Here is a 27,787-nt window from a genome sequence, read left to right on the forward strand (position 1 = left end):
ATTAGGTATCCTTTCACACTGCTCTATAGAAACTGTTGTCTCAGAGTTCTCCACTGACCTCCCTGTCAAGAATCTCAAAGGCCTTTTCTCATTTCTTGTCCTTTTCAACTCTTGGCAGCCTTTAATACTATTGACCACAGTCTTTTTCTGGATACTCTTTTTCTTTGACTCTCTAGGTAATTCTACTCTCCTCATTCTCTTGTCTCTCTAACTGCTCCTTTTCTGTATTGTTTGCTGGTTACTCTTTACTATTCCTTTATCTCTGTGTTCTGCAAGCATTTGCTTTTGACTATTATTCATCCCCCTCTCTCCCTCTTTCAGATGACAGATTACTACTTCTAACTATCTGCAAGACCTGGGTGTCTTAGCATCTCAAACTTGACATGTCCAAAATTGTCCTTATTTTTTTTCCTAAGATGAGTAGTTCAGATATCCCTGTTGGTTGGTGGCTCTCCCATTCACCTAGTCATCAGTGTTGGAAATGTTGGTGTTACCGTAGGCTTTTTTTTCTTCTCTCTCACATCTCACATTCAATAAGTAGTAAAGCACTGTTGATTCTGCATCAGCAGCCTCTCTGCAATCACATGATTACACCTCATTTTACAAGGTCTTATCTCCTGCCTGGGCTGTTCCATTTGCCTCATGTTTCCACTCTTGTTCTTTCAGCCCATTCTTTACAGTCCTACCTGATTCTGCCTCTGTGACCTTCCTTATGTCCAGATTTGAACATGTCTTTTCTGTCCTCAAAACGCTTTTGAGCCTCACTATTGCCTTTCCTCCCCTTTTAAAATGAATTTTTAATTGATTTTTTTTGTTTTAACATTGATGATATTTCCTTCTGTATCTCTTCCTCTCTCAGAGATACATCATTTATAGCAAAGAGTTTTTTAAATAAGCAAAATGAAAAAAAAATTTAGCAAAATCAGTCAATTTTTGAAAATATTTAATAGTATATGCAATATTACACACTCATTGACTATACACCTCTGCAAAGGAATGAGAGAGGGTACCTTCTCATATCTTCTTTGGATCTAAGATTGTTCTTTGTAATTTTGATATATTCATTCTATAGTTTTATGGTAGTTCTTTACACTTACATTGTGGTAGTTACTGTTGTATGCAGTCAATTCTGCTATAAGGTAACATATGTGTTCCTTAAAATCACTGTGCTCCACAAAATTGCATGATTAAAAGCAAAGGGCTCATAGGAAAAATGGTGCTAGGAACCCAACATTCAAAAACTTTTATCAGTGACACACAAAAAAGATAGAAACCTAATAAAAATGGCAGCACAGTTTTATACATGTTAAATGGTTAAGAAATACATAAATACTGCAATAAATAATAACATTGTCTGTGGTCTCTGGGTGATAAACCTGATGTCCAAGGACAAGAGATCGACCCAGGTGGGTTGCATGAAATTGCCCATAAGCACACACAAAATTCATGTTATGGTAAAATTACTCCCTTAAATATCACTTATATCGAAACAAATTTCATGTTTTCAAAACAAGTGTTATAGCAGAACTGACTATACTGTTTTCTTGGCTCTCTATCAGTTCATGGAAGTCTTTCTCTATTTCTCTGTATTTGTTGTTTCTGAAAGTACAGCAACATTCCATTACATTCATGTACCACAATTTGTTTAGCTGTTTCTCATTCAGTAGCTATCTACTTTGTTTCTAGATCTTCATGACCACAAAAACTACTGCTGGGGATTTTTTTTTTTTAAATCATTGATCTCCTTGGGCTATATGCCTGGCAGTGGAATCTCTGGCTCAAATGGTATGGCTATTTTAGTCACTTCATCTGCCTAATTCAAAATCTTTATTGCTTTCTAAATAAAGCCCTGACACTTAAGGCATCATTTTAATTTTCTAACTTCTTGGCTTAGTATTGTCCTTTTATATGTGCTGTGCTGTAGCCAAGCTTGCAAGCTGGACTGCTTGTTATTCCCTATACATATCCTACTATCTTCCCTACACTTCAGAATGCCTTCTCCACCCCCATGTCAGCTTGTTGAAATCCTACCCATCTTTTAAAACCCAAATCAAATGCTATCTTTTCATGAAGTCTTTTCCCCAACCCCAGTCTCTTCTCAGACCTCATACAAGCCTTTGTTTATATTTTATTGTTTGTTTATGTACTCCTGTCATTTCATATCAGTTAGTTGTTTATGTATTGTAGTTGGCTATTAGATTATGAGTTTGATAGGCGAGTTTATTTTAGTTAAACTTTGTTTTTAAGATTGTGCCATATTTAATCTTTGTGTACCTTCTAGGACCTAATTATAGTGCTATCTATGTAATGGATGCTTAGTGAAAATATTTGAAGTTGAGGAAAAAAAAGTTTGGATTAATATAAATGTAGTTTACTATAGTAGCTTGGATTAATGTAAATAGTAGTTCACTATGTGTATGTATATGTGTATGAATATATGTATGTGTATGTGTACTGCTTACCCAGCCAATTGGTATAAAAGAATAAAAGCTTAGTATGAGTCTCTAGATTTTCTGTGCCTCACTGCCATATTGGAAAATGATAGGTGCCTGTGAGAGTACAAAGATTATTCATGTGTACGTAGCTTGTTGCCAGTTTGTTGATAACTAATATTCACAAGCACGTAAAGCAACTGTGTTAGCTCACAACAAATTGGCAAATCCTGTGTCCTCTACCCCTTATGGGGCATGCATGGATTTGACATCCTTTAAGCCTTTGAAAGGGCAAATGTGCCCTTTTTCTTACATGTTCTGCAGTACATTAGTAGAATTAATAGAGGCTGCAGAAAAAGTCTGTTTTCCTTGATATAGATGTTAACTACAAAGTAATTTGCAAATATAAAGTACTATATGAAAGATAAGGAATGCCTTTAAAAATGAGAATTGTCATGACCCATGGAAGCATATGCATTCATAATTTTAAAAGAAACTAGTTGTATTTTTACCTAGAACACTGCAATAGTAGGTAAAGTTCTGAGTATTTTTCAGTCTTTAGTTTGTGTGGAAGGGCAAATAGTCTAAAACAGGAATTTAAAAACATTTTTATATGTCATGGACCCTCTTGGCATTTTTTTTATCCTATGGACCCCTTCGCAGAATATTTTTAAATGTGTAAAATCAGATTATAAAAGAAACCAATTTTATTGAAATACAGTTATCAAAAAATACATATATTTTAAGGTTCACAGACCTCAGGTTAAGATTCCTTCATGTAAAATAGTATTTTTCAACATTTAATTTCCAAGCTCTTGTGACAGCTTTCATTTTAAAAGCAGGCTAGGAAGAGTGATAAGATTTTCATGTTGATAAAAGAAAGCTTGGTTAATAGATTTCTTTTGTTTCACCTGTTTAAGAAATCAGGTTCTCATTGAGCTATGGTTTATCTTTAAATTTGGCTAGCTACTGGGGAAAATGAGGTGCTACCAGGTGAGTGTCAGAGCATGATTAGGAACAGAAGAGGACAGTGAGAAGAATGTGTAGTAGCAGGAAGGGAAGAGGTTTTGCAAAGTATCTGGGTCCAGCTTTGTAACTTCTATCTAGATGACCTTTTGTTATTTCTTTAAGGGGTTTTGACATCTAGTTTGAAAAAAGAGCTTTTTTTCCCCCCAAGGATTTCCCAGTTTTCTGTAATTTTTCTGACTATGGGCCAGTCATTTTATCTCTTTTTAACATGAGATTGACAGTAATCATGGGATACATATTTAATATTTTATAATTAAAAAAATTTTAAATGCTCTTATTTGAATATCTGTAAACATTTTTAAAAAGACAGTTTTATTTTAGGTGTGACTTTTTTTTTAATGTATTTTTTGATAGGACGAAGAGCAAGAAGATATTCCTGATTTACCAGATCCAGATTTAGAAATGGGCATTTTACCCAAAGAAATCAGGAAATTGGTTGAAAGGAGAAAACAAGTCAAACAGCTCATGAAACAGCAAGATTTAAATCCAGACCTTGTTCTACAGGTACCAGTTTTCAGCAAGTCCTCAGTTTAGCCTATGGAATTATAATGGTTTTAAGTCTAATAATATTTTGAGTCTTCATAGACTTGGTATGCATGATGCCTGTTGACAAAGTCAAATGCAAGAATGAGCAGATAGGTTCTGGTATAGTCAGATGAGGATATTTTGACATTCCTTCTTTTGTGAAAATGAGATTCTTGGCCAAAGTTGCTCACAGGCATCTAGGATTCTGTTGAATTTTGTGAGGCTCCTACTTAATGATGCTTCTATTAGATAGTGATGGGGAACCTTTGCCCTCAACTACACCTCTCTTCTAGGAGCTGTGGGAATTGAGTGTTAAAATTTTATACTTATGTGTTGGAAGGCAGTGGAAAAATATCTGTCCCTTTTTATTGGTAACCTATGATGTAGCTAATACAGTTGCTTATATGTTTGTGAATATTAGGTATCAATAACTTCTGACTTCTTTCTTTTTGGCCATGTTGCAACCTTGCAGTACGACATTAGACAGAAGGCTTTGAAGCTCACAGCAAATAGTATGTACGGCTGTCTTGGATTTTCTTACAGCAGATTTTATGCCAAACCATTAGCTGCTTTGGTGACATACAAAGGAAGGGAGGTAAGTAACACAATTTTGATATCCTTGAAAGTGGGAATTTTTTGATGTTTCCTGTTATGGTTAAATATGAGAGCAGTCTCACATGTTTTATTAATATTTTTTAATTGAATTAAATTGTACGGCTTCAAGTACCCATTAGAATAACTTTGAGATTTTAAGGTTAGTGGGATTAAGAAAACATTTGGAGTTATTACTGGTTGCCAGTAAGTTTAGGACGGGCATTCATTAAAGTGTGGGCTTTATCTGCATTCATACTTTATACTGCCTTTCATTAATTTTCCCCAAATACTAAAGGATTGTGGTTACATTAAAAAAAAAATCTTAAATCTGTTGGCTTGTAGAACTGCATTGGCTCAGTCTTAAGAAATAGTGTCCATAGTATGAGTAAGCATGATGGTGGGTCCTCTCTTGGGATACTGTGCTTGAGAATAGTGTTCAAACACAAGGTAATGACCATCCTAGTCCTGGAATGGAATGTACTTCAGAGGGTTGCAGTTCTGAAATTTTCTTGCCTCTCAGTTCTAGACGGCCATTCAGTCTTGTTTGGGTAGGATTGGGTAGAATGCTTATCTGAAGATGTAGGCATTTCCTTAAAGGAGATGATGGAAATGGGTGTTTTAGAGGCTTTTGGAAGGAGAGGATAATTTTGGTTTCTTACGTTAAGTTTACTTTAGAATTATTCAGATTTTATTTCTGTGCATGCATCCAGCAGCTCCTGATGGAATACCATCTTATTTTTGTATTTAGGAAATGCACTCACTATGCCCCAACTGGGTGATAATACATAGGTTGACTATTGAGATCAGATCAAGGTTACTCTTAAGTTTCTCATGAGAGGCAATAGTTGACAATTTACTCCCTTGGAGAGTGCCTCTTGCTGTTGGGAAATCCCTGTAGTTACATTTTCATCATTGGCTCAGAAACCTGCAAGCTGAACAGGGCACTGTGGGTAATGATAAGCCCCAAATCTGACCAGTGTTTCCCCCTCCCCCCAAAACTATTATGTTTTAAGGGCTGTATTTCTCATTGAGCTGGATTTAATAGGCAGGTTAACTGCAACTTTCATTTCTCCTAGAAAATAGAACAAAACCAAAACTCAAATTATTTTTAAAAAGTATTTCTCCCTTTTCTCCTTCCTACCTCCCTCTTGAAAAATAGTCCAATAAAGAGGCATCTAGAATATCTTTATCTGTAACCATTTTGTGACTCAAATCCTTGGGTTCTGGATTCCCTTTTACCTGAGATTACTATGCCCATATCATCAGCTGTTAGCAGGAGAAATTTGATTATAGTTGTGGTTATTGGAAAATGCTAATTATACAATTTAGCCCTGGAAGCTTTGCCATAGAAGGGAATATCATTTAAAGTCACATATAAGAAATATTAACTCAATGTTATCTAGTTATATTTTTTGATCATTTAATAAAAGCATCACAGGCCAAAACCATTCTTTCTGATAATTTCTTCCTTTGATTTTGGTAATGTTAAGTGGTAATATTAGACTGCTGATTAGAGATTTGTGATTTGGAAATTAAGTTATTAAAGGAAAGGAGGGCATCACAAAATGCTAGCTAGTTTACATAATGTTTGGTGATGATATAGTACCTTTATAGTGAAGCATACCTCTTTTTAAGGTACTTGTGCTTCAACAGTATTTTTATTTGAAGGACATAAATGTTTTTAAATCTTAGAAGCAGTTATAGCATGAATTATTTTAAGGTTTACATGAAAATATATTGGGAGAACACATTTTAGTATATGATGATACCAGAATGACACATTAGAGTGTAGAGTTTGCATTAAAATACAACTTGACATTTACTCTGGGGAGGGCTAGAAATTTGTGTTCTTTTCAGTACTTCAGAGGCTATTTTATACATGCTCATTAATTTTATTAGATAGATGCAGGTTTGGATTTAATGACCTAACAATTTCTGTAATCAAGTATGTTGTGGGTTTAGTGGAGACTCAGCATAATTACTAATTGTACTTTTAAAGGTATGGTTATACTATAAAGGGCTGATAGTTTGTCAAATGGACATCAACATTACCTGTTTACAGGTATCATCAATCTTTCACCTTAACTTGTTTATAATTTTGGTCTCTAAATAGAGAAGAAGTTAGTGTGGCTGGGGGAAAGTTGCTTTTCTGTGAATTCATGGGATATGTTATTTAAGAGAAAGAAGATTGGTGTTCCCAGTGAGACAGGAATGAAATCTTTCTTTAAAAAAAATAAAATGCATCTAGGTACACTAACATAACAAATTATGCATATCTCCTCTCTTCTCAGTGAGAGTGAGTGGGTGCATGTCCCCATACTTTCACCAGCATGGATTTCACTGACATTCCTGTGCCATTAATGCAGGCTATCAGTAGTGAAGTGACTAGTGTAGTAATTGAAGTTCTTGTTCACTAGATGGCGATAGATACCTTGTGATCATTAATCAATTAAGGTTTCTATTCTGTGAACAATAGTGACAATCATTTGGTGACCTCCTATATGTCAAACATCTTCCAGACTTTTTTAATCTCATAAAGACATTGACTAAAACTGGGTTTGAAAACTTTCAGTCTTGTAATTATTGAATATTAAATAGTAATATGAACCTAAGGATTGAAACAGTTTCTGACTTTGGAAGACTTAAAATCCTTAGTTACAAGTTTTATTGGGGAAAAAACAGTTATTTTAATTTCATTATTAGCTTAAATTCTCATTGCAAGCTAAGTCACCCTTTAGATAAGGTTTTGCAAATACAGAATTGCTCTCATTAGAATAATTCCTTGATTTATTTTATTTATTTAGGATCAGCAGATCTGATCAGAGACTTCTGAAGAGTAAAGTTTTGAAATTTTATTGTCATCTTTGTATGTTTGCACCCCCTTTTTGGCACTGAGGAATTTAATACACAACTGAAAATGTAGTTATGAAAATTCTTTAATTTAGCATTAGTGTTTTGACTTAGAGCAGGAGTTCTTAACCTGGAACATATGAACTTTTTTTTTTTTAAATTAATACCTGTATTCCAATATAACTGATTTCCTTTGGAATTTTATGTATTTTATTTTGTACATTTAAAGACACTATTCTGAGAAGGGGGTACATAAGCTCCAGAAGACTACCAAAGGGGTGCATAACACAAGAAAGATTAAGAGCACTTGACTTAGAGGAATCAATAATCACCAGAACTGCAGGCCTTTTTTTGGGGGGGGGGGGGAGGTGACAAGGCTGTGATCTATACTTTCTGTCATGTTTATTTCCTTGGAAAAATATTGATTCTTGGACTGGGGATCTGATTCTTAACAGCATTCTTTCAGTCAAAAAATATATCATAACGTTCAAGTATAGAGTTATTCTGAAGCCTACTGACTTTGCATCTCATACATTTTTATTTTCTTTGCAGTTGCCTGAAATAAGTCTTTGCCAGCCTCTTTGCTGGTCTAGTTCTTGATTGTGTGCCTTTGTGCTGCTTGTAATACAGTATGCATGTGGAAAAAATGCCTAGCTCATTGCATGTGAAAACATTTGAAGATGGAGAGAACTTCTTTAGCATTTTCTTGGGTGTATTAAAGTAATTTGACAGACATGGTAACAGGTGGATCTGACCACTGCTGTTAACTGTGGTTTAAAAAAAAAGTGTTGGTAAGAAGCAACTTTTTTAGAATATATGGAAACTGTGTAGTAAAGTTAGAAAATGCTGTGGGTTCAGAAGTCAGAAGACCTGGGTTTGAATCCTGCTTTATTTATCTGAATCTTAGTTTCTTTGTCAGTAAGATAGGAATAATAATATTTAGAGTGTATTATAGTGAGTAGAGGAGAGGCCTTGGAATTAGGAAGCCCTGTCTCTGACACATACTGATTTTATAACTTTGAGCAATTCACTTGCCCTATCAGTGCCCCAGGGAAAGACTATAAATGGTGAGATAATGGTGATCTCCCTTGTTGGAGGGCAGTTTCCAGTTCAGGGTTCACTATAGTGATGAAATCCAGGCTGGGAGAGAGCTGACCCTAACTCACAGGGTTGTTGTGAAGAAAGTTCTTTGTAAGTTATAAAGTACTAGATATATAAGTAACAATTTTTTCTGTTGATGTATAATAGAGGAGAAATGCCCATTTTGAAATTCAGAATCTTTTCTTTAGATATATTTTAGCACATAAGTGTTGGGAATTTATGAAAAAAAAATTTAAAATTCTCTTATTAGTGTTGCTGAGATAATGTGATACATGTACAGTGTGATTTCCTTAGCCTCTTTTTTACATAAGATTTTATAGCTCACCCTTGCTTTTTTGTATTCACCAGAATGACTTTCTTTTAATCAGAAAGGCTCCATTTCTGTTTTTAAAGAGACACATTTCTCTCTCCATTAAAAACCCCAGTTGTAGTTGGCTAGATAAATTTTAAGAGATCTGGACTATTTTTATGCCATTATTAGTAGCTGGATATTGACAAACATTTTTGGCTTCAGTTTTCATCTTTTTTTTGCTATGCATTTTCAGTTTACCTTCAGATAAAGTGTCTTAAATATTATAGTCTCCAACTTCTATTGAACATGGAGGGAGTTGTAAATACTTAACTCCCATTGTTTTCATAGTCTATTTTGACTTCTGGGACTGCATCCTTACAGTGAACTGCTGGTGTGGCATTGTCTCCAGTTACGTGTAGATAGGTTGTGATGAGGTTCTCTTACCAAAGAATAAGTTTTGCCTTGTGGATAAATTGAATGTGAGGATAGTGAGATCATAAATTAGTTCTTCCAAGAAATGACTTCAATACAAATGGTTTGTTTTTGTTCAGAGATCGTGGCGATGGTAGTGGTAAGTGCCTAGGTGAAGGTATCATTAATGAAAGTCCTAGACTCTAGGAGAATTCATTGGCGATAGCAAGATCTATCATTTTTATTGTGGGGTTAGCTAGGTGGCGATAGAGAACACTGGGCCTGGATGCAGGAAGATCTAAATTCAAATCCAGTCTCATGTACTTGCTGTATGACCTTGGGGAAGTCAGTTAAGCTTTGTTTCCTCATCTATAAGATAGGGATAATACCTAACTCCTAGAATTGTTTCGAGGATTAAATGAGATGATAATTGTAAAGTGCTTAGCCTGGCACATAGTAAGTGCCATGTAAATGTTAGTTATCATTATTATTGTTGTCATTGGAGAGCTCAAAGCTCTTAGTGTTAGTTAGAAAAGTAGAGGTATGTGCTTGTTGCATAAAATACACTGCATCTTGATGACTTCGTAAAAGTTGACAACATTATATGAGTCTTCAGTAAAGAAAACAATGATTTTGATTAGAATTTTTTTTTAAAGCTGAAAGAACACTTTAGAGGTAGTCTCTGTCAACCCCCTTCATTATCTTATAGAAAGACCTGGAAGCTGAGGTCTGGTTAAAGTCACATGGATCGTAAGGGACAGAGTTTCAATTCAGATGCACAGCTTATGATTCCAATTCCCTTGTTCCTTCCACTGCAGAGTTAATAGAGAAGGCCAGCATAACTAATCCAAGTTCTTTCTTACAGAACATTTAAAAAGAAAGGCATTTTTATTACTATGAGGATCCAGATTTACTTTTTGTACTTAAAAGTACTGACTGCATTTATTTCCAAATATTATATAATTGATACTTTTCATCCATTCAGGTTTGGATTTGAAGATAAGGCTAATTATAATGAATGAGTTTTTTCTGTTGTATAAGCACTGAATGTAATGGTCCTGCTTTTTGGAAGCAATTGTACAAAAGTACATTGGATTCCTAAAGTTTTGCAAAAGTCATTTTTAATTTTCTTGAAAAAAATCTATTAAAGCTGTTCTTCATAAAACAAACGAGAACAGTATAAATCTTCAAGTTTTAGAATTTTAAACAAAATAACAATTTGTCCTCTTCACTCTTTTTTGTGTGTTTGTTTAATTTATTGGTTACATACTTATTCTTGTTTCTTTAATTAATTTTTATGATCCTACCCTTGGTAAGGTTTCAGTGGCTGGATCTCAGACTTTTATCTCTGGCAATGCACTAGGCACTCAATATTTTACAAAAATTATTAAAAGAGAGTTTTAATCTTCAGACCATTTTCAGACTGTCAAGAATAACTAAAAGATTACTAGAGCAAGGAAAATTAAACTTTGAAACTTTATATAACTTATTTTATGCCAAGCTTTCCTTTCTTCTTGCTTTAATTTTTTTTTGTGGTGGTGGAGGGGGAAGTTGGAAACTGAATATTTTCCCCTTGGAATACCATATGTTGACTTAGGCTGTTGGAAATGGAGTAGAGGATGCTAAAGTGAACCCTGACAGATTGACATTGTGTCAGAGCTATTGAGCACTGCTATAGCAGATCAGGTCTTTTCAGCGTGCTTCTGTTTTATGTTGCTTGAATCCAGGAAAACTTTTTTCTCCCAAACTCTTACCAGAACAAGTGACTTTCTGTTAAATTAGAGTTTATTCTGTTTTCCATCAGCTTTTATATGAAAATTATATATAAATGCACTTTGGTATGTGTTTCTTTTTCACAAGCAACGTGTTTTTTGACAGGTGTTCTAAAGCTTCTGACATTGGCAGTGATCCAAGATGACTGAGCAATGATTTAGAAACTGCCCTTCCTTCCTTGTTAAAAGATTGGGGGTGGGGGCAGTGGGGTGTGTAGAGTTATTAACTACTATTCACTAATAGGCAGGTTGCATGAAAATCAGAATGAGAGCTAATTGCCTGAAACTTTAGACTATATGTACATGTAGCCTCCTGCCTGATAGCTCTCTTGAGGAAGGCAGAAAGTCACATTGCATTCCCACCTTTCCCCCCTCCCCCCCCCATTTTATCCTTTTACAGAATGCATTGTCAGGAAGTAACAAAACATTGACTTCTGAATTGTCCTAAAGTGAATTTGGTTTGGGAGAATTGAATCAGTATATTATAATTGTTCTCAATTAACCCAACCAATTAACAAGTAATTTGATAGGTGTGTGTGTGTGTGTGTGTGTGTGTGTGTGTTTGTTTATTTGCTTTTTGGGGTTGTTTTTTTTTTTTTGGTGAGGTTGTAGATGGCTATCTCCAAGTTGATTTTTTTGGGGGTGAGTTTGGGTACCTACAAAAGGATCATAAATGTATTTTTTTTAAACTAAAATAACTTCTAATTGCTCTAGTAATGATTTATAATTGTGTATGTGCCCTGGAAAGAAAACTGATTTTGGAGTGAGGAAAACCTGAGTTTAAGTCCCACGTGTGACAAGTATGATGCTGGGAAAGATACTTTAGTGCTCCAAGTGTCTCTTTCTCTCTCTTAGATTAAAAGTTGCAGAAGTCTACCATCTATATTCATTTTTACTCTCTTGACTTTACTTTTGAAGTTCCATATCCCACAGGCTTGTACCAATATAAAAAAGACAGCTATATGAATGAAATAAAACAAATGCTCCTTTATTTTGTGGTTCTTACAAATAATAAACTCTTGGTTTCCAATGTTTTGGTTTTATTTTTATATGAGAGACTGTGAAAGTGCAATTCACAATCCCCATCTCCTTTATCATGCTGTATTATTGATGTATAAGGTTACTGGGTAGGACTGAGCCCTGGGTTCTTGTCAGGAGTTATATCTGCCATGGAGCATTTAGCTTTGCCTGCTTCTTGGGAAAATCTGTTATTGGTTAAACCCTGGACTCCATTTCTCCTGGGGTAAGAGAACCAATAAAAGCCACCACAAATACAAATGTAGTAGGGTATGGTTCTAGGAGAGAGAAAAAATTTAGTTAAGACATGGTCTTCATTCTCAGGTACCTTACTGTGTACTAGTGGGATAAGACACCTAGATGATATAGCAGAAGAACAAGAGTGTTTGGTGAGGTTTGAGGAAAACTAAGAAAGGGATTCCTAGAGGAGGTACCAGAGGAAGGGAAGGAACTCAACAAATGAAGGAGAAATTTAAGATTTGGTTTCTTTTTCATGCTTTAATTGATTCTTTCTCTTTTCTCTGTTCCCAAGTAAATTCTTCTTTCCTTACTGTATCCTTTTGGAAAAGATCATCCTTTTGGCGAGCATCCTTTCTTGTCTATAGCCCTGTCCTCAATCACTGTAAGCCCACAATTCTCCCACTCAGACGCATACCTTGGCTGACTCACCCCATCATGATTCATTTCTGGTCCTGTTGCAATCTTAAGTCATCATGGATTGGCTGACCATGGCTCTCATCTACTTCTGAGTTCATTGTCACATCTGCAGTTATTGAACTCCCGAGCTTTTGGTAGTACTTATGCCCTTCCCTGGCTTGTCTGCTATAGTTAAACCTGGGACATCTGGGTATTTCCCCAGAAATTGACTATGGTCCTTTTATTTTTCAGGTGGTACTGGCCTAGCAGACTATGTATCCTGCTGTCACCAGCTGTATTTAAGGATTGTGTCAGCTGACCTTGCTTTTATTATTAAATTACCTATTCTACCTGCTACTTTAGGTTCGTATCAGTTTCATAGCCTGAGTTGCACATAAGAGACTCCTCTTTGGTCCTTTTCTCTGCATAGGCCATCAAGTGGCAAGAGTAGGGTCAGAACTAGGGCAGATCTCCTGACAAGTGGGAACTTCAGCTAGAAGCAGCATGGCAGGGGAGAGGAGGTTTAAGTCAAGACCTGTGATCAGTGATGACTAGCATTTTTCAGGGTTGCAGTGCTGATGTAAGACTGAAGGAACCAGTTTATTCACAAAGGGCAGAGCCATCTACTAAATTTCTTTAACTTAAAATAAAAAGGAAAGTAAATATCTGTTGTTATTTTTATCATCTGTTGGCCCAAGTGATAGAAAGGGTGGTATGAGGGACTTTTCACAAGAGAGCCCTAGAATGAGATTAAACCTGAACTTCTTTGGTCTGAGGTTTTAAGGTAACTGTAAAAATTATGAGAGAGATTCTATGATCCATGTATGAAAATCAGAATTACTCTGCACATAATAAGTCCTTAATAAGTGTTGAATTGAATTACTACTCAAGTATAATACTCCTTTTGAACCTACTTTTTTCTACCTGGTCCGAGTTCAAGGGACTTGAGTGTTCCCTTCCTTAATGTTGCCAATGTGTCCTTTAAAGAGTGTTCTTTATCTTTGGTCATATCTGTTGGTTTCTTTTTGTGTATCATGATTCTTAAGGGACCATGTGACCTTGTATCAGTTTGCCATTTTGATAAATAATTGTGATAAATTACATCAGGCTGAGTTGGTTAAGTTGTGAGAGTTTGGGGGTGGGGTGGGGCTGAGGGAGAGGGCCCTATGGAAGAATGATTTTATGTCTGTGTGTATGTTAGGAAACTGCTTGATTTTATGCCAGGGATTCCTGAACCCTCTAGTAATAGTTTTAGAGATCTTGTTCCTTCTCTGAAAATTGGTGCCAATTTTGGGTCATGCAGCTGTCCCCGTTTGCTTTCAGTTATTAATTTTTGTGGTTAGAGTGATCCGTACCCTCTTTTGAACTCTGGTATATCAAAAAAAAATTATCCTCTGATAATGCCTTCCTTCTCTTAAGAAGTAAAACAAAGTAAAATGTAACTGAAAAGTGGGTCTTAATACCTTTGGGAAATTATCAAGACCTGTGCCACATTTATGTGGAGTCTATAGAATTAGTCCATTTCAGGGGTGGGATTTAATCTCTTTAACTTTTGATGTTGCTATTCTACGTATAAAGGAAGAGCTGCTTTCCCAATACAGGTGACCTTTTTTTTTTTTTTAATTATAAGAAACTTATATGACATGTAAACCAATTTTATGTCATAAATATGGAGTATTGATCGCTTGCCTATATTTGTTTCTGATTTGTTTTTTGTGAGACTGCTGCTATAAACAAACACAGACTGCATTTTTTGACCAGTGCAGTAGGGTGTGTCTTTGGACTGAATGGAGGCTTAGGAAACTTAATAAGCTAGGGAACTATAAATAGTGCACATTGTTCTTAGGATTTCGTCTAATGTTTCTTTGAGCTTGCTGAAGGAGTAGGGTATATGTTCTATTTAAGTTGAGCCACATGACATGATGCTTTAGACAGCCGGCATTTGACTACCAGAAAATGTCAGTGTCTTCTAGGAATGTCCAGATATTGTGACCACTTGGTGCGGGGCAGAAAAAAGAATCTGTTCCCAGAAGATTGGGCTTACGTGGTGAATATTTTCTTTAATTACTAGTTCCTGTATAATAGCCAGAAATGCTTCTGATAATAGCTACTGAGTATGCACTCCAGCGGGGGAAAAGAAGATAAATGACATTGGCCATGACCTCAAGGGCATGGGCCTAAACCTTAGGTAATGAATCAAATGTAACATTAAGAAAGCAGAAGGGAGAGGTCAGATCAACATGTTTATTTACCAGTAAGCATGGGGAATACTCATTTGTTCGTTTTAAAAATATTTCAGGACAGTTAACACTTGAGCATAATTTGTAGTTAAAAAAAAAAAACCCTCAGGGAAATCTATAGCAATGCAAAAAAGATTGGTTTCAGCAACTATCATGGAGAAAAAGTGGATGAAAAGTGCACATTGCCTAGGCTATGTCACGTAGCTGAATGGGCAGATTATTGGGTTTAGATCATCAGTATGTATGTATTGAACATTTGCTGCAGTGAGACATTGAGTTGGGTCCATAGTAGAGTAAGAGGAAGAGATCAGACTGGATCTTATTTAGGAGACTGCATAGTGCCTTTCAATGTTTCCAAACTCATCAATGCCTCAGAAGCCTCACTTTTTAGCACCAGTATTGTCCTGGTTATGCTATAGGACTTTTGGTCATGAAACCACATGGTCTGGATTATTCAAATTGCAGTGTGCCTCTAGATGCAAGGGATTGGGGAAGAAGGGAGGGAGAATGTATAAGAAATGATGTAAAGGATATTAAGGATCTACAGGGGTGGGGAACCTGTGGCCTTCTAGGTCCCTGGTTGCAGCCTTTTGACTAGTCCGAGTTTTACAGAACAAATCCTTTTATTAAGGACATTTGTATGTGAAGTTTGGATTCAGTCAAAGGGCTGCACTTGAGGACTTAGAGGACCTCATGTGATCTCACAGCCACAGGTTCCCCTACCCCCGAAAAAGGATGTGGGCTAAAGGACATACAAAGAATATAAACTAAGTGCTGTTACATTGCTTGCCATCAAGAAATTAAAAGAACCATAGGAAGACATCTTTTGTGATTTATGGAAAAATATGGACAGGAATAAGATAAGATTGAGAAAATGTAGAGGGGTTGCAATTTCTGCTTTTTAAGGGTGTCCCTACCAATGAAATCATGGAGCCTCTTAAGTAATGAAGTGTTTTTGTGTCTGGTTCCAAGAAAGCTTTAGTGGTCCAAGGAGAAACCACCTAACAACCATCTTCTGCTTTTCTTCATTCCTAAATTGTCTCCTCAACACTCTGCCATGTACCTTCTTTCCCCTTTCCTTAACCTCATTATTACAATACTTAACCTTAACATAAACTTTTCTATTTCAGTACAGCTAAACTTTGTTCTTTTCCTCATGTTGTAATCATTCCCATTTGCTTTTGCAAATGTCATTTCTTTTATTCTCTACCAATAAAATCATCCCCCAAACTCACCGATCCCATGATGTCTATTCACATCTCTACCTAATCACTCATTGAGTACTTATTACTTCAATTTGTATTTCTTTTAATTTGTACTAATTGATATGTTGCTCTGTAAACATATTTATTTGTTTCATAAGCATGTGTTTTCAGTTTTCCTAAGCAGATTATAAGGCAAAGATTCCCTTTTTTGTATATGCTCATAGCTTCTAGTGCAGTGCATTTCCTTGTCACAAAGGGTTTACTAGATAAGCATGTTGGAGAAATATTGTAAACATATAGTAGTATACCTTGGTAAAGCATTTGATTAAAAGCCATGTTATGTGCAAATCAATTGAAGAAACAGAGGATGGAACATTTTTTTTTCTCCTGGAGGAAAGAAAATTTTTGAAGGGCATGATTACAATCTTCAAATATTTGAGATACTATCACAGAGAAGAATTAGGCTTATTTTTCTTGGCCCTAGAGAGTAGAACTGGATCACTGGGTGGAACTCAAAGGGACACAGATTTGGATTGAAAAGCCTAACAATTCTCTGGTGTGCATAGTCGTTATTGGCAATATACTGTAGCATATTTAGTCCTACCACTCAACTTTCTGCTGCACTTTGTGGAGCTCCCAGCCTTAATTCTTCAGAGATTATAGTATTCCATGTTTTATGCCAATTTAGTATTACCAAACAACTCTTGATATTTTTTAGAGTGGCATTTTGTTTCAGTGAGAAGCTTAGGTTCATTTTAAGTGCTGAGCAATTTACCAAATGCAGTCCAGTTCATTCTCTTCCTCTGAGCCAATATTTGGTCCTTCTGCAATCTGCTCAAGGTACAGATACTGGTGGACCAACATTTTGGACTTTGTACTCCTGCATATTATAGTCAGGACAATAGTCATTCTTCATCTACTTGAGTGTTCCTGGCTAGATAATTAGGTGAAGTGATTATAAATATCATTTAGAACTCTGCAGCTTCTTGGGGCTTGATGCAGTTAGCATATGGTCATCTGTAAACAGGAATATCAGAAAATCTATAAAGAATCTCTGTCTTGTTTTCTTATTTCCCATTCCCCAGATTTTGAATTAAGTTTTCAGCTTTTTGGAGATTGGTGAAAACTAATTTAATGTATTACAGATACAATGATTAGTAATAAAGATGATTAGATTTGGAGAGTGATCAAGTCAAAAGTTAAAGCTTAAGAAAACGAAGTAAATTTTAAATAGAATGTACTTCCTCTCTAGATTTATGGATAGTTGATGATGTGGGCCCACATTTAATGATTTTTGTTAGTGAAAAAAATTGTCAGCAGTGTTGGTTTTTTCTCAAGTCTCATATTTTGGTGTTTTTATTTTCAAAGGTACTATTTTCTAGGCATCTGAAAATATGGAAATTAAATCTATTTGTTGGTAACCTGCAGGATTTTCTTTATGACAAGACTTTTAGTGGGTAGAAGTGATATGCTAGAAACAACTATTAAGGATTATCTGAACTCAGAAGTAGTAGGCCTTTTAAAAACTTAAAAAAAAGTCTTTAGTTTGAACATGCCTTAGGTAATTAACATCACCAATTCTTCCCAAGCTATCTTCAGTTTTTATCAAACTCCTTTTCTTTTCCTCATTATTATCTCTTGTTATGACCTTTTATTGCTGAAGCACTGAATCCATAGAGAAAAAAGGACAGAGACCACTGCTGTGAAAGCAGAAGATTTATACTTCCTATCTTTTTTTTTTCCTGCTATTCCATTATCATAGAACCTGAAATTTCTGTTGATGCCTCCAGGTTCTTGACTGTTTGCTTTAATGCCTATCATAGGATTTGGAGTGGGAAGGTGCCTTAAAGATCATCTAGTTCAATTGTCAGAGTTTATAGGAGAAAGAATCGAGGGCTCCAGAGGTAATGTGACTTGACTGAGGTTGCTCAGGTAGAAAGAGGAATCAAACCCAGGCATTATGACCAGTTAAAGTGCAATTTCTACTATGTCTTGCCATCTCATTTCCCTAATATGAATATATTTTGTTTGGGGGAAGGCAGGGAGAGAGGGAGAGGGATTGGGATAGAGAGAGGGGGAGAGAGAACAATAAAGAGAGTGAGCAACCAAAAATTCATTAAATTGTAAACTTCTTTCTTTTTAAATTAGTTTTATTTATTTATTTTTCTTGCTTTTTGGAGGGGGGAAGGTGAGGCAGTTGGGGTTAAGTGACTTGCGCAAGGTCACATGGCTAGTAAGTGTTAAATATCTGAGGCTGGATTTGAACGCAGGGCCTCCTGACTCCAGGGCAGGTGCTCTATTCACTGTGCCCCGCCAATTAGATATTTTAAAAACATATTAAAGAAACATGAAATAAAGAAACCTTACAGGAATAGTCACCTAATTAGACATGCAATCCTATATTAACGTGAACAATTATTCCTAATGTATCTGTTTTCCAAGTTTGACTTTCTTAGTGTGGCATACCTTATTGAACTATGAGTTTGATTGTGTACTGCAATGGATTATGTGCTTAGAGATCTGATTTCTAACCTTCACTTCTGTATATCAAGTGGAATCAACAAGACCAAATTGACCAGGATTCAAACCAGTGAATCTTTCCTAGACTTCGTCCAGCTGCTGTTTTTGCCACAGGGGTCCTTATGTGCTCTTAACTACTATCTTGACTTGAAACATCTTTGACTTCATCCTTTCACTAAGAAAACATGTAACTCCTGTGATTCATTAAAAATATTAAATGCCTACTCCGCACACAGCATTTTGCTAGACTCTAGGGGAAATATTTCTTGCTGTCACAAAGCTTACAGTCTATTAATATCTAGCATCTATTAATAATCCTAGTTTTGTTCACACTTCCTGTAGGTCCTTTATTGTGCAGTCAGGACTCTGAAGTCTTTTTTTTTAACACGGATCTTAGGGAATTTGAGTGGGTGTTCATTTCTTGATTAAAATTAGCGTGATAGAGTGGAAAGAGCACCAGTTTTGGAATCAGGGGCCCCCAGTTCAAATTCTAAGTCACCTTCATGACCTTGAACAAGTCAGAGTTCTCTGGGTCTCACTTTCTTCATCTGTAAAATAAGAGGGGAGAACTAATGACCTCTAACATGTAAAGCACTCTGTAGACCTTAGAGTTCTATATTACTTCACTCTTATTAAGTCCTCTTGAGATTGTCATTTTTCCATGGCTTGAGAAATGGGGCAAGAAAGAAAGAGGTTTGAGAGGCAAGGGCAAGACAGAAAAAGAGAGAATGTTGATGATGAAGGCTTGCCTTCTTCCATACCACTGCATTCTTTGTGGGGTGCAGTAATGGTAATGGGAGCAGTCATAATGAGCACTGACATTAAGTCCTGGCATGGCACTACAGCATATCTTTGTATAGTTAGCACTAGGTGACACACCACTTACTGGAATGATGAAGGTCAGAAATTATTTGTCTTGAGCAGAATGAACAAATGCATTCAGAAAATATATTCAGCAATCTGTGGTTGATGAACAGAAACTAATGTTCATGTAAGACAACCCCTCCTCTTAACTTTTATTTACGAATCATCGTGAAAGGAAAAAATAGCCTAATTTTAGACCAAGGCTCCCATTATATGAACCAGGAAGATAATGAAATGGGACCTGATACAAAAGAGCAGAATGACACAAGTTTGTGCACTAAAATTCTAAGACATTCACTGACTTTTTAGGATTCTGCACATTGAACATTAAGCTACAGAAGTGTTTGTTGCCCAGAAACATGGCTTAATTCTCTTACATGTGGTGTAATGAAATGAACCTGTGTTATAATTTGTTTCTTGTGAGGAGAGAGGAAGAATTAATACACATTTCTGCCTGTTTCCTATTTTTATTCTCAACCCTCTCCCTTTCATTGCTGAAGTCAGTAGGGTAGGATATGCTAATACTACTTGCTGCCTCCTGTGTTAGTCACTAATTTTTCTTAATGTTCCACACAATGGGGGTTTCCAGTTTCTCAGAGTTAATTTGTATTGTAGTAGATTTGGCAGTATTTGGAGGCTTTTTTTTTTTACTTCCTTCATTTTGTGTTAGAACTACCCATTAGTTTTCCTACTCTTATTTATTTTTAATCACATCAAGTGACATCTTTCCTTGGAAGGCCTGTAATGAAACCCTTAGGATTAGTTCAGAGTTCTTCCTGAATTTTTTTTTTTCTGGAGGCAGATTTCATTGGTGTTTTGCACCCTCTAAGTCCACTATTGCTTCCACATCATCTGTAGATTTGATCTTGTGCTGGCAGATTTTAATTAGTCCTGCCCGGAGTCAACCTCGTGGAGATGAAGCTACAGGGCTTTTGTGATCGGAGGCAGCATGCTGTCTTACATCCTGAAATCTGTGTTAACCTTTCTCCTGAATCAGCCACTTTTTGGCCTGTGAGGCTGCTACTGGCCCTAGTGTTTGGCTCCAACTCTCCTTCTTCAAAGCAGTTTTGAAGTGATGTGCCAAAATGGGGCAGATAAAATTAAAGTGGGCGGAAGCCGTGACTTTATGAAGTAAACTTGAAACCCTCTCATGTAAGTGTGGAAAGGAAAAGAAGTTTGGTAGGAGGAAGAATGGAACATAGAGTGCAATAAAAGATCCCAGCAGTGGTTATCAATTAGTGGTTCTATGTTCTCTTCATCCCATGTTGAATGCTGTGTTAGAGAGGAACTAAGAGAAGTCATAGTATGAAGGAGAGAGTGATCAGGCAAGTCAGATGTTGCAAAGGGGTCCAAAGAGCTTGAGAAATCTGAAAAGGCCCAAGGGTTGTGATTGGTAGGTGATTGAGTAGCTAACTTACAGTGCTCTAAATTTATTCTTCAACTCCACCTTCTCCATAGATCCTTTCTGGACTGAAGGGATGGAGGATCACCACCGGCTCGCTCTTCCCAGCCATAACTATCTTTCTAAAGTTATTGTTATTATATTAGTATTATACATATAATAAAGAATTAAAGAATAATTATCTCTAGTCATAAAAAGTTCCTCTCCCTGCACCTCTAATCCTCTTTCCTTGTACTTTCTCATCTTTTCTCTGATGCATCTTAAATTTCTTCCTCTGTACTGGTTCTTTCCCATCCGCCTACAAAAGTGCTCAGATATCAGTGATCCTTAAAAAATCCTTACCCCAGCCCTACTACTCCATAGAGGTATTTTATCTTCCTTTCTCCCTTCATCACTAAACTCATTTAAAAAATTTATCTACAACCATCTTCATTGTCCAGTTTCCTCAACCCCTTGTAACCTAACTGATGTCCCCAGAAATCAATATTGAAATGCATCTTTTAAAGGTAACTAGTTGACATTTTTAAAAAAATGAAATTCAGTGACTGTTTTGTGTCATCATTTTCTTTGACCTCTATGCAGGATTGGATGCTCTTTAACTTAACCATTCCTTCAGAATACCCTCCTTTGGCTTCAGAAACTCAGTTCTTTTCTAGTTCTTGATTTTCTTTCCCTTTGTCCTTTCTTCTGTCACAATAATAATAGGAAATGGATTAGGAGTAAGAAGATTTGGATTCAGGTCTTAGCTCTTTTATTTGCTATGTGATCTTGGGTTTCATTTTTCTAGATTTATTTTTCTCAATTTTAAGTTAAGGATGAGGTCAGAGAGAGACAGACCTCTGCACTTTGAATCAGAAGACCTTTTTCCTAGTTCAGGTGACTTAACTTGCCCTTTAGGTCTCAGGTTCCTCATCTGTAAATTGGGCTTGAGATTCTCTTTATGTCAATTTAACTATGTAGTTCTTTGAGTTAAGATTAGAAAAGAGGATGTGGACAGATTGTTGAGGGACTTCAATGGAATGCAAGAAAAAACATATGTAAGAGCTTTATTTGATTTATGATAAGAGCCCACTGGACATCTTTTAATAGAATGACAGGGTCAGCTCTATGCATAAGGTTATTCGGTCAGTAGCATAAAGTCTGGATTTGGGGTGGGGGGTGGGGGAGGCAATGAGGAAGAATGTGGGAAACTTGTAGGAAGGTTATTAGACTAATACAGGCCCCTCTTTCTGTTATTCCTCCTGGTCATGTAACTTTTCTGCTTACTCTGTGTCCCGGCAAAATTGGATTGATTGCCATCACACGAATATGACCTATATTTTAACTCCTGTCCCTCTTCATGCTGTTCTCTCTGCTTGGAATGTTGTTCTTCTCTCTGAAATCCTACTTATCTTTCAAAGGTAATTTCAAATCCCACCTCCTCCACATGGCCTTCCTTGATTTTTCTTGTTAGTAATGACCTTTCCCCTTTTGGTTTTTCACAGCCCTTTAGCAACTCTCTAAAGCGCTTAAAATCATTTTGTGTTTTTGTTTTCAGTTTTATCACCCTACTCTGGAGGCAACGTGGCTTGGGCTTCAAAGCCAGGGTTTACATAGTGACTGTGTGGTCCTGGGGGCAAATCACTCAGTGCCCTAGGTGACTTTTTTTTTTTTATTATTTTTTTTTATTTTTTTGCATTTTGGAGGGCAATTGGGGTTAAGTGACTTGCCTGAAGTCACACACGGCTAGTTTTTGTGTGGAGTGTCTTGAGGTCAGATTTGAACTCAGGTCCTCCTGACTCTAGGGCCGGTGCTCTATTCACTGTGCCACCTAGCTGCCCCTTCCTAGGTGACTCTTAAATGCCATTCTGCACTAGTAGAGAAAATTTCCTTGGCCAGGAGATAAGTATACTAGTGTTTTTAGGGTCCAGTCCTTATTCTATGATACTGAAAATTCCATGAGGGCAGGGAGCGTGTCTTACTTAAAACATGCATCTCCCCAAGTCCCCAGCACAGCATTCTGTACACAGTAGGTAGTGAATAAATGTTTATTAAATGAATCAGTTTCCTCTTCTGCAAAATGAGTAGGTAGTACTAGATCTTCCCTAATGCCCCATTAATCTTTCTATTTTTCTTGAGCATGACATGAAATGTGTTAAAAAAAATCAATTCATGCTTTCATTATTAGAGATACTTCACAGCCATTGTGAACTCTGCCTCATCAAGTCCTTCTGCTATTCAGGAGATGCTTCAAAGTGACATAAAGGCATTGAACTGGGAGTCTACACTCTTGGGGTTTTGGTAAGCCCATTTGATGTATAATTTTGAGTCTTTCACTTAGCTCAGAAGTTTTTTTTCCTAGTTTAGATCATTAATTGGCAACTTGGTGAGATGAGACTTGAGTTAGGAGAGACCTGGGTGTGGTATCTCATAACTATAGGAAATTATTTAAGCTCTCTGGTTCTCCATTTCCTCATTTGTGAAATGTTGATAGTAATACTATGTCATAATGCTTCGCTCATTGGGATGATGTGATGAAAGTGCTTTGGACAGGTGTTAAATAAGTGCTTATTAATTTTTTTATACTTTAAAGTGAACTCTGGTTCAAACCTCAGAGTTATACTCAGCTTTTCATTTTCTCTCACCCTGTCTCCAATCAGTTACCCAGTCTTATTGATGCTACCTCACAACACTTTTTTTTATCTCAGATTCAAGGGTTCTTAACTCAGGGACTATGAACTTGTTTTTAAATTTTTTTTTGACAACATATTTCAGTGTAATTGATTTCCTTTGTGATCCTCTGTTTTATTTTATGTATTTCAAATTTTAAGAAGATGTCTATAGGTTTTACCTGGTTGCCAAGAGGTCGATGATACCAAAAAAGGTTAGGAACCCTTGCTCTCCTCACATCACAACCACCCTTGTTCCAGCCCTCTCCACCTCTTACCTGGGCCATTGAAATAGACTCCTAATTAGTCGTCTCGCCTTGTCTTTCCTCCTTAATCTTGCTTCCTACTGCTAACTGAAGTGCACTCCTAAAACCCACCACGATACTTACCTACTCAAAAAACTTGTCCTTTTACAGTATAGCTCTAGCCCGCCTTTGGAAACAGTATTCCCCTTCATGCACTGTTCTTACTGTTTCTCACCTGGTTCACTCTGTCTCCCATCTTTGACTCAGCACAGGCTGGCACCCATGCCTGGCATTCTTTTCATCATCTCTACCTCTTAGTATCCCTGGCTTCTCCCAGAGCTCAGCCACAGTGTTCTATCTCATTTGAGGCCTCTTATTAGCATGTGCCAGAACCCTCATCCCAATTACTTTGTTTCTACTTTATAGTCACTTTGTATTTAATTATATTTACTTATTGTTTCCTTCTTTGTGGGCAAACTCCTTTCAGGTCAAGGCCTGTATTTTTTTTTGTCTTTTATATCCATCTGGCCTGACACTAAGCATTTAAATGCTTGTTGATCAACAGAGCATGGGCCCTGGAGTCAGGAGGACCTGAGTTCAAATCTGGCCTCAGACATTTGACACAAAAAACTAGCCGTATGACTTCAGGCAAGTCACTTAACCCCAATTGCCCTCCAAAAAGCTAAAAAAAAAAAATACTTTGAATGAAATATATTATTAATACAAAACTAAGAAGTTTAAGATATTTTATTAAATGGATAATTTTTTTAAAAATGCAATTTCTTATATCTATCAAATTAGCAAAGATGATGAAAAATTAAAATGGTAATTATTAGAAGGGTTCTAAGAGGACAGGTACTATTGGTGGAACTGTGAATTGGTGTAGTCATTCTGAAAAGCAAGTTGGAACTGTAACCAAAAAAACCCAATAAACTGTGCATTCCCTTGGACTCATTTATACAACTTTTAGCCAGCTAGGTGGCTCATTGGTTAGAATGCAGGATTTGGGATCAAGATGACCTGAATTTGAATTGTATAAGACATTTAGTAGCTGTGTGATCCCAGCAAGTCACTTAACCTTTCGGTGACTTGTTTTCCTCATCTGTAAAATGGGAATGATGATAACTTCTCTCATAGGGCTCTTGTGAGGATTAAAGAGTTAACATATATAAAGTGGTTTTCAAACTTTAAAGTGCTACATAAATGCCAGCTCTTTATTATTTTAGGGCGATAGTGGCACAATGGATAAAGGGCTGACTCTGAGGTCAGGAGGAGCTGAGTCGAAATTTGGTTTCAGACATTACTAGCTTTGTGACCCATGGCAATTCACATAGTTTCTCTGAGTCTCAGCTTCCTCATCTGTAAAATGGGGATAGTAATATCATCTACCTCCCAGGATTATTTTAAGGTAAAATGAGATATTTGTAAAGCACTCTGCAAACCTTTAAGTACTATATTAATGGTAACTTCTTATTAATGTTACTGTTGTTATTAATATTATTAGACATATACCCCAAAGAAATCAGAGGAAGAGGGGTAATTGCTGGATAATGACAGTAATATAAAAAAGTAAAGAGCTCTAATGAAGCATTAAAACTATGAAAAGAGCAAAAGGAAGTTCCAAAGGAAGCAGGACAAACAGCCTTGGTGCATTTGGAAACTATTGTGTTAAATTTAATATACCTTTAAAAAACAAATAAGTTGTATAATAGAAGCTCACAGTTTGATTTGCTATCCACTCTGCTTTTTTTGTGTATTGAAATGCTCTTTGGGTGACATTTGTCAAGTTCATCATAAAAATGATTTGCTAATTAAAATAGGTATATTCAGGCATCATGCTTTGTAAAGTTTAGTGTCTTGAAAAAGTGATAGACTAAGGGTCAAGAGACCCAGTCTGTGAAGTCAGTGTGGTACAATGGAAAGAACATTGGATTTGGAATTAAGAGGCCTTGGCTTTGAATTCTGGCCCCATTACCACTTTGTGCGACAAGTTGCTTAATCTCTCCATTTGCAGTTTCTTCATCTGTGAAACAAGGGACCTGGACTGAATAATCTTGAAAATTCTTCTCATTTCAGAGATTCTGTAAGCAAACTGAGCAAACCCATATAATTTGGGGGGGGGGGGAGAGAAGAGAGAGAGAGAGAGAGAGAGAGAGAGAGAATGTGTGCTTAAAAATAAAATGCTTTAAAATGGGCAATATTTGAGAAAAAGTGGCTTTAAGTTCACAAAAAATGTAGAATGTTGAAAAAAGTGCATTGTCTTAAACTTTAAGGTCACTATATTTTTATTTTATATCATGTAGCCGTTGCTTTCCTTTTTATTGATATTTGTGTTCTGTGAATCTTACTTTTACAAGAGAACTAGTGTTTGTGCTGGTCAGTAACCAGCTTGAGGAATTGTGGCCCTGCATACCAGACTGGTTAATTTGTTTTATAGGAAGCATCTGTGGAATTTTACAGTGGATACTTCTTTGCAGCCATATTAATTTTATCCTTTTCTAGTAGTATCAACTTACCACTTAGAATCCTGAGCATGCAAATGCATTATCAATACTACTTTAAAACAATGATATGCAGGCAACGAGCAAACTTTATGGGAATGGTTCTGATGCTTTCAAGGCCTAGGGTCTTATTTCATGAATTTTGAACTAGAGTGTTAAGCCTCTTGCTTTGAGAAGGGTTTTTCTTCTCTACTCTTTTAATCTTTAGAATTTACAAAACTAACAGCCTGTAATCTTTTGTGGGAAGATTGTACTTTGGTGCCCAGGATTGTTGGAAAGGAGAAGCCATAAAAAAGACTTAAGTTAAAGCGTTTCTTTGTTTCTTTGCCTTGCATTTATATTCATGCATTGCATACGGGGAAATTCTAGATCTGAACCAAAGTGTTGGAGTGAAAGGTATAGAATAATTTTTATACACAAAAAAATTTAATTCATAAGACACAGTTAATTGTAGATGGACTTGAGATCTTCAAGGAGCTGTGTGGGCTAGTCACTTATTTTATTGATGATGAAAACTAAGATTAAATAATTTGTTCAGGCTCATAGCTAACTAAAAGTATAACTGGTATTAGAATATTTTTTAAACTATATTTCAAACAATGAATGGATTAAAAAAAAACCCAACCCATTTCTTAAGTGCTTTCTGTGTGCAGAGCACTTAGCTAAACACTAGGGACACAAATAGAAAAGTAAGACTCAAGGAGCTCACATTCTGATGGGAAATTTCACATGTGTAGAATGTTTCAGCTGCAGGTCAAGTGGAAAGAGCCAAGTCCTGGAGTCTGTAGGGTACAGTAGGGTAGTGCATGGTAATCTTCTTTTCCACTGATAAAATCATACCTGCTTCTGATATTGAACCAAGGTGTCCAGAACTTTCTTTCCTGGGTGTTCAGGAACTGTGGCCATACTGTCCTCAGAAGCAGTTGCCCACGCCACATCTCTGCATTGCTTCCCAAGATGATGGCTCTTCTTAGGGGTGGAGGTGGGGTGGTGGCAAGACTTGTCATTTGCTGCTGTTGCTCACCCCCTCTTTATCCTCCTCAGTTCTCATGACAGATTTATTTGGTTCTCTTCTACCATTGTCCAGCTGCTTAGATTTAAACTTTTAGATTGGCTTTGAGTCCTCCACTGATTTCAGATGGGCCTTCTCTAATAGCCCGATAATACTTTTACTTCTTTTTATTCTCTCTGTGACCACTCTAGTTCAGACCTTAGTAGGCTTTTAACTGCTTTTCCTGTCTCTAGGCTCAGCCCCTCCAATCCAATTACATTCTGTTGCCAGACTCTTCCTAAAACACAGTTAAAACACAACAATCACCTGCTACTCATTGCCTGACAAATAAAATACAATCTTACTCCTACATTTAAAGCCTTAGGCCTTTTACCATAATCTGGCACCAATCTACCTTTCCACACTTATTTCTCTCCCTCCCTCCCTCCCTCCTTCCTTTCCTTCCTTCCTTCCTTCCTTCCTTCCTTCCTTCCTTCCTTCCTTCCTTCCTT

The 27,787-nt window shown here is 36.5% G+C and overlaps 1 protein-coding gene across 1 annotated transcript in view; it reads left to right on the plus strand.

The window, feature by feature from the left end:
- The window catches only part of POLA1 (DNA polymerase alpha 1, catalytic subunit), a 344,356-nt gene that overhangs the window by 48,663 nt on the left and 267,906 nt on the right, over positions 1–27,787 (plus strand). The window contains exons 25-26 of the mRNA XM_069065646.1: positions 3,816–3,965; positions 4,459–4,581. Of these exons, the coding sequence (XP_068921747.1) occupies positions 3,816–3,965; positions 4,459–4,581 (273 nt within the window). The remainder of the gene's footprint in view (positions 1–3,815; positions 3,966–4,458; positions 4,582–27,787) is intronic.

This window comes from Petaurus breviceps, unplaced genomic scaffold, assembly GCF_028583685.1.
Source record: "Petaurus breviceps papuanus isolate PSGF00001 unplaced genomic scaffold, PetGlider_PUasm1.0 90696, whole genome shotgun sequence".
Classification (NCBI taxonomy): domain Eukaryota; kingdom Metazoa; phylum Chordata; class Mammalia; order Diprotodontia; family Petauridae; genus Petaurus; species Petaurus breviceps.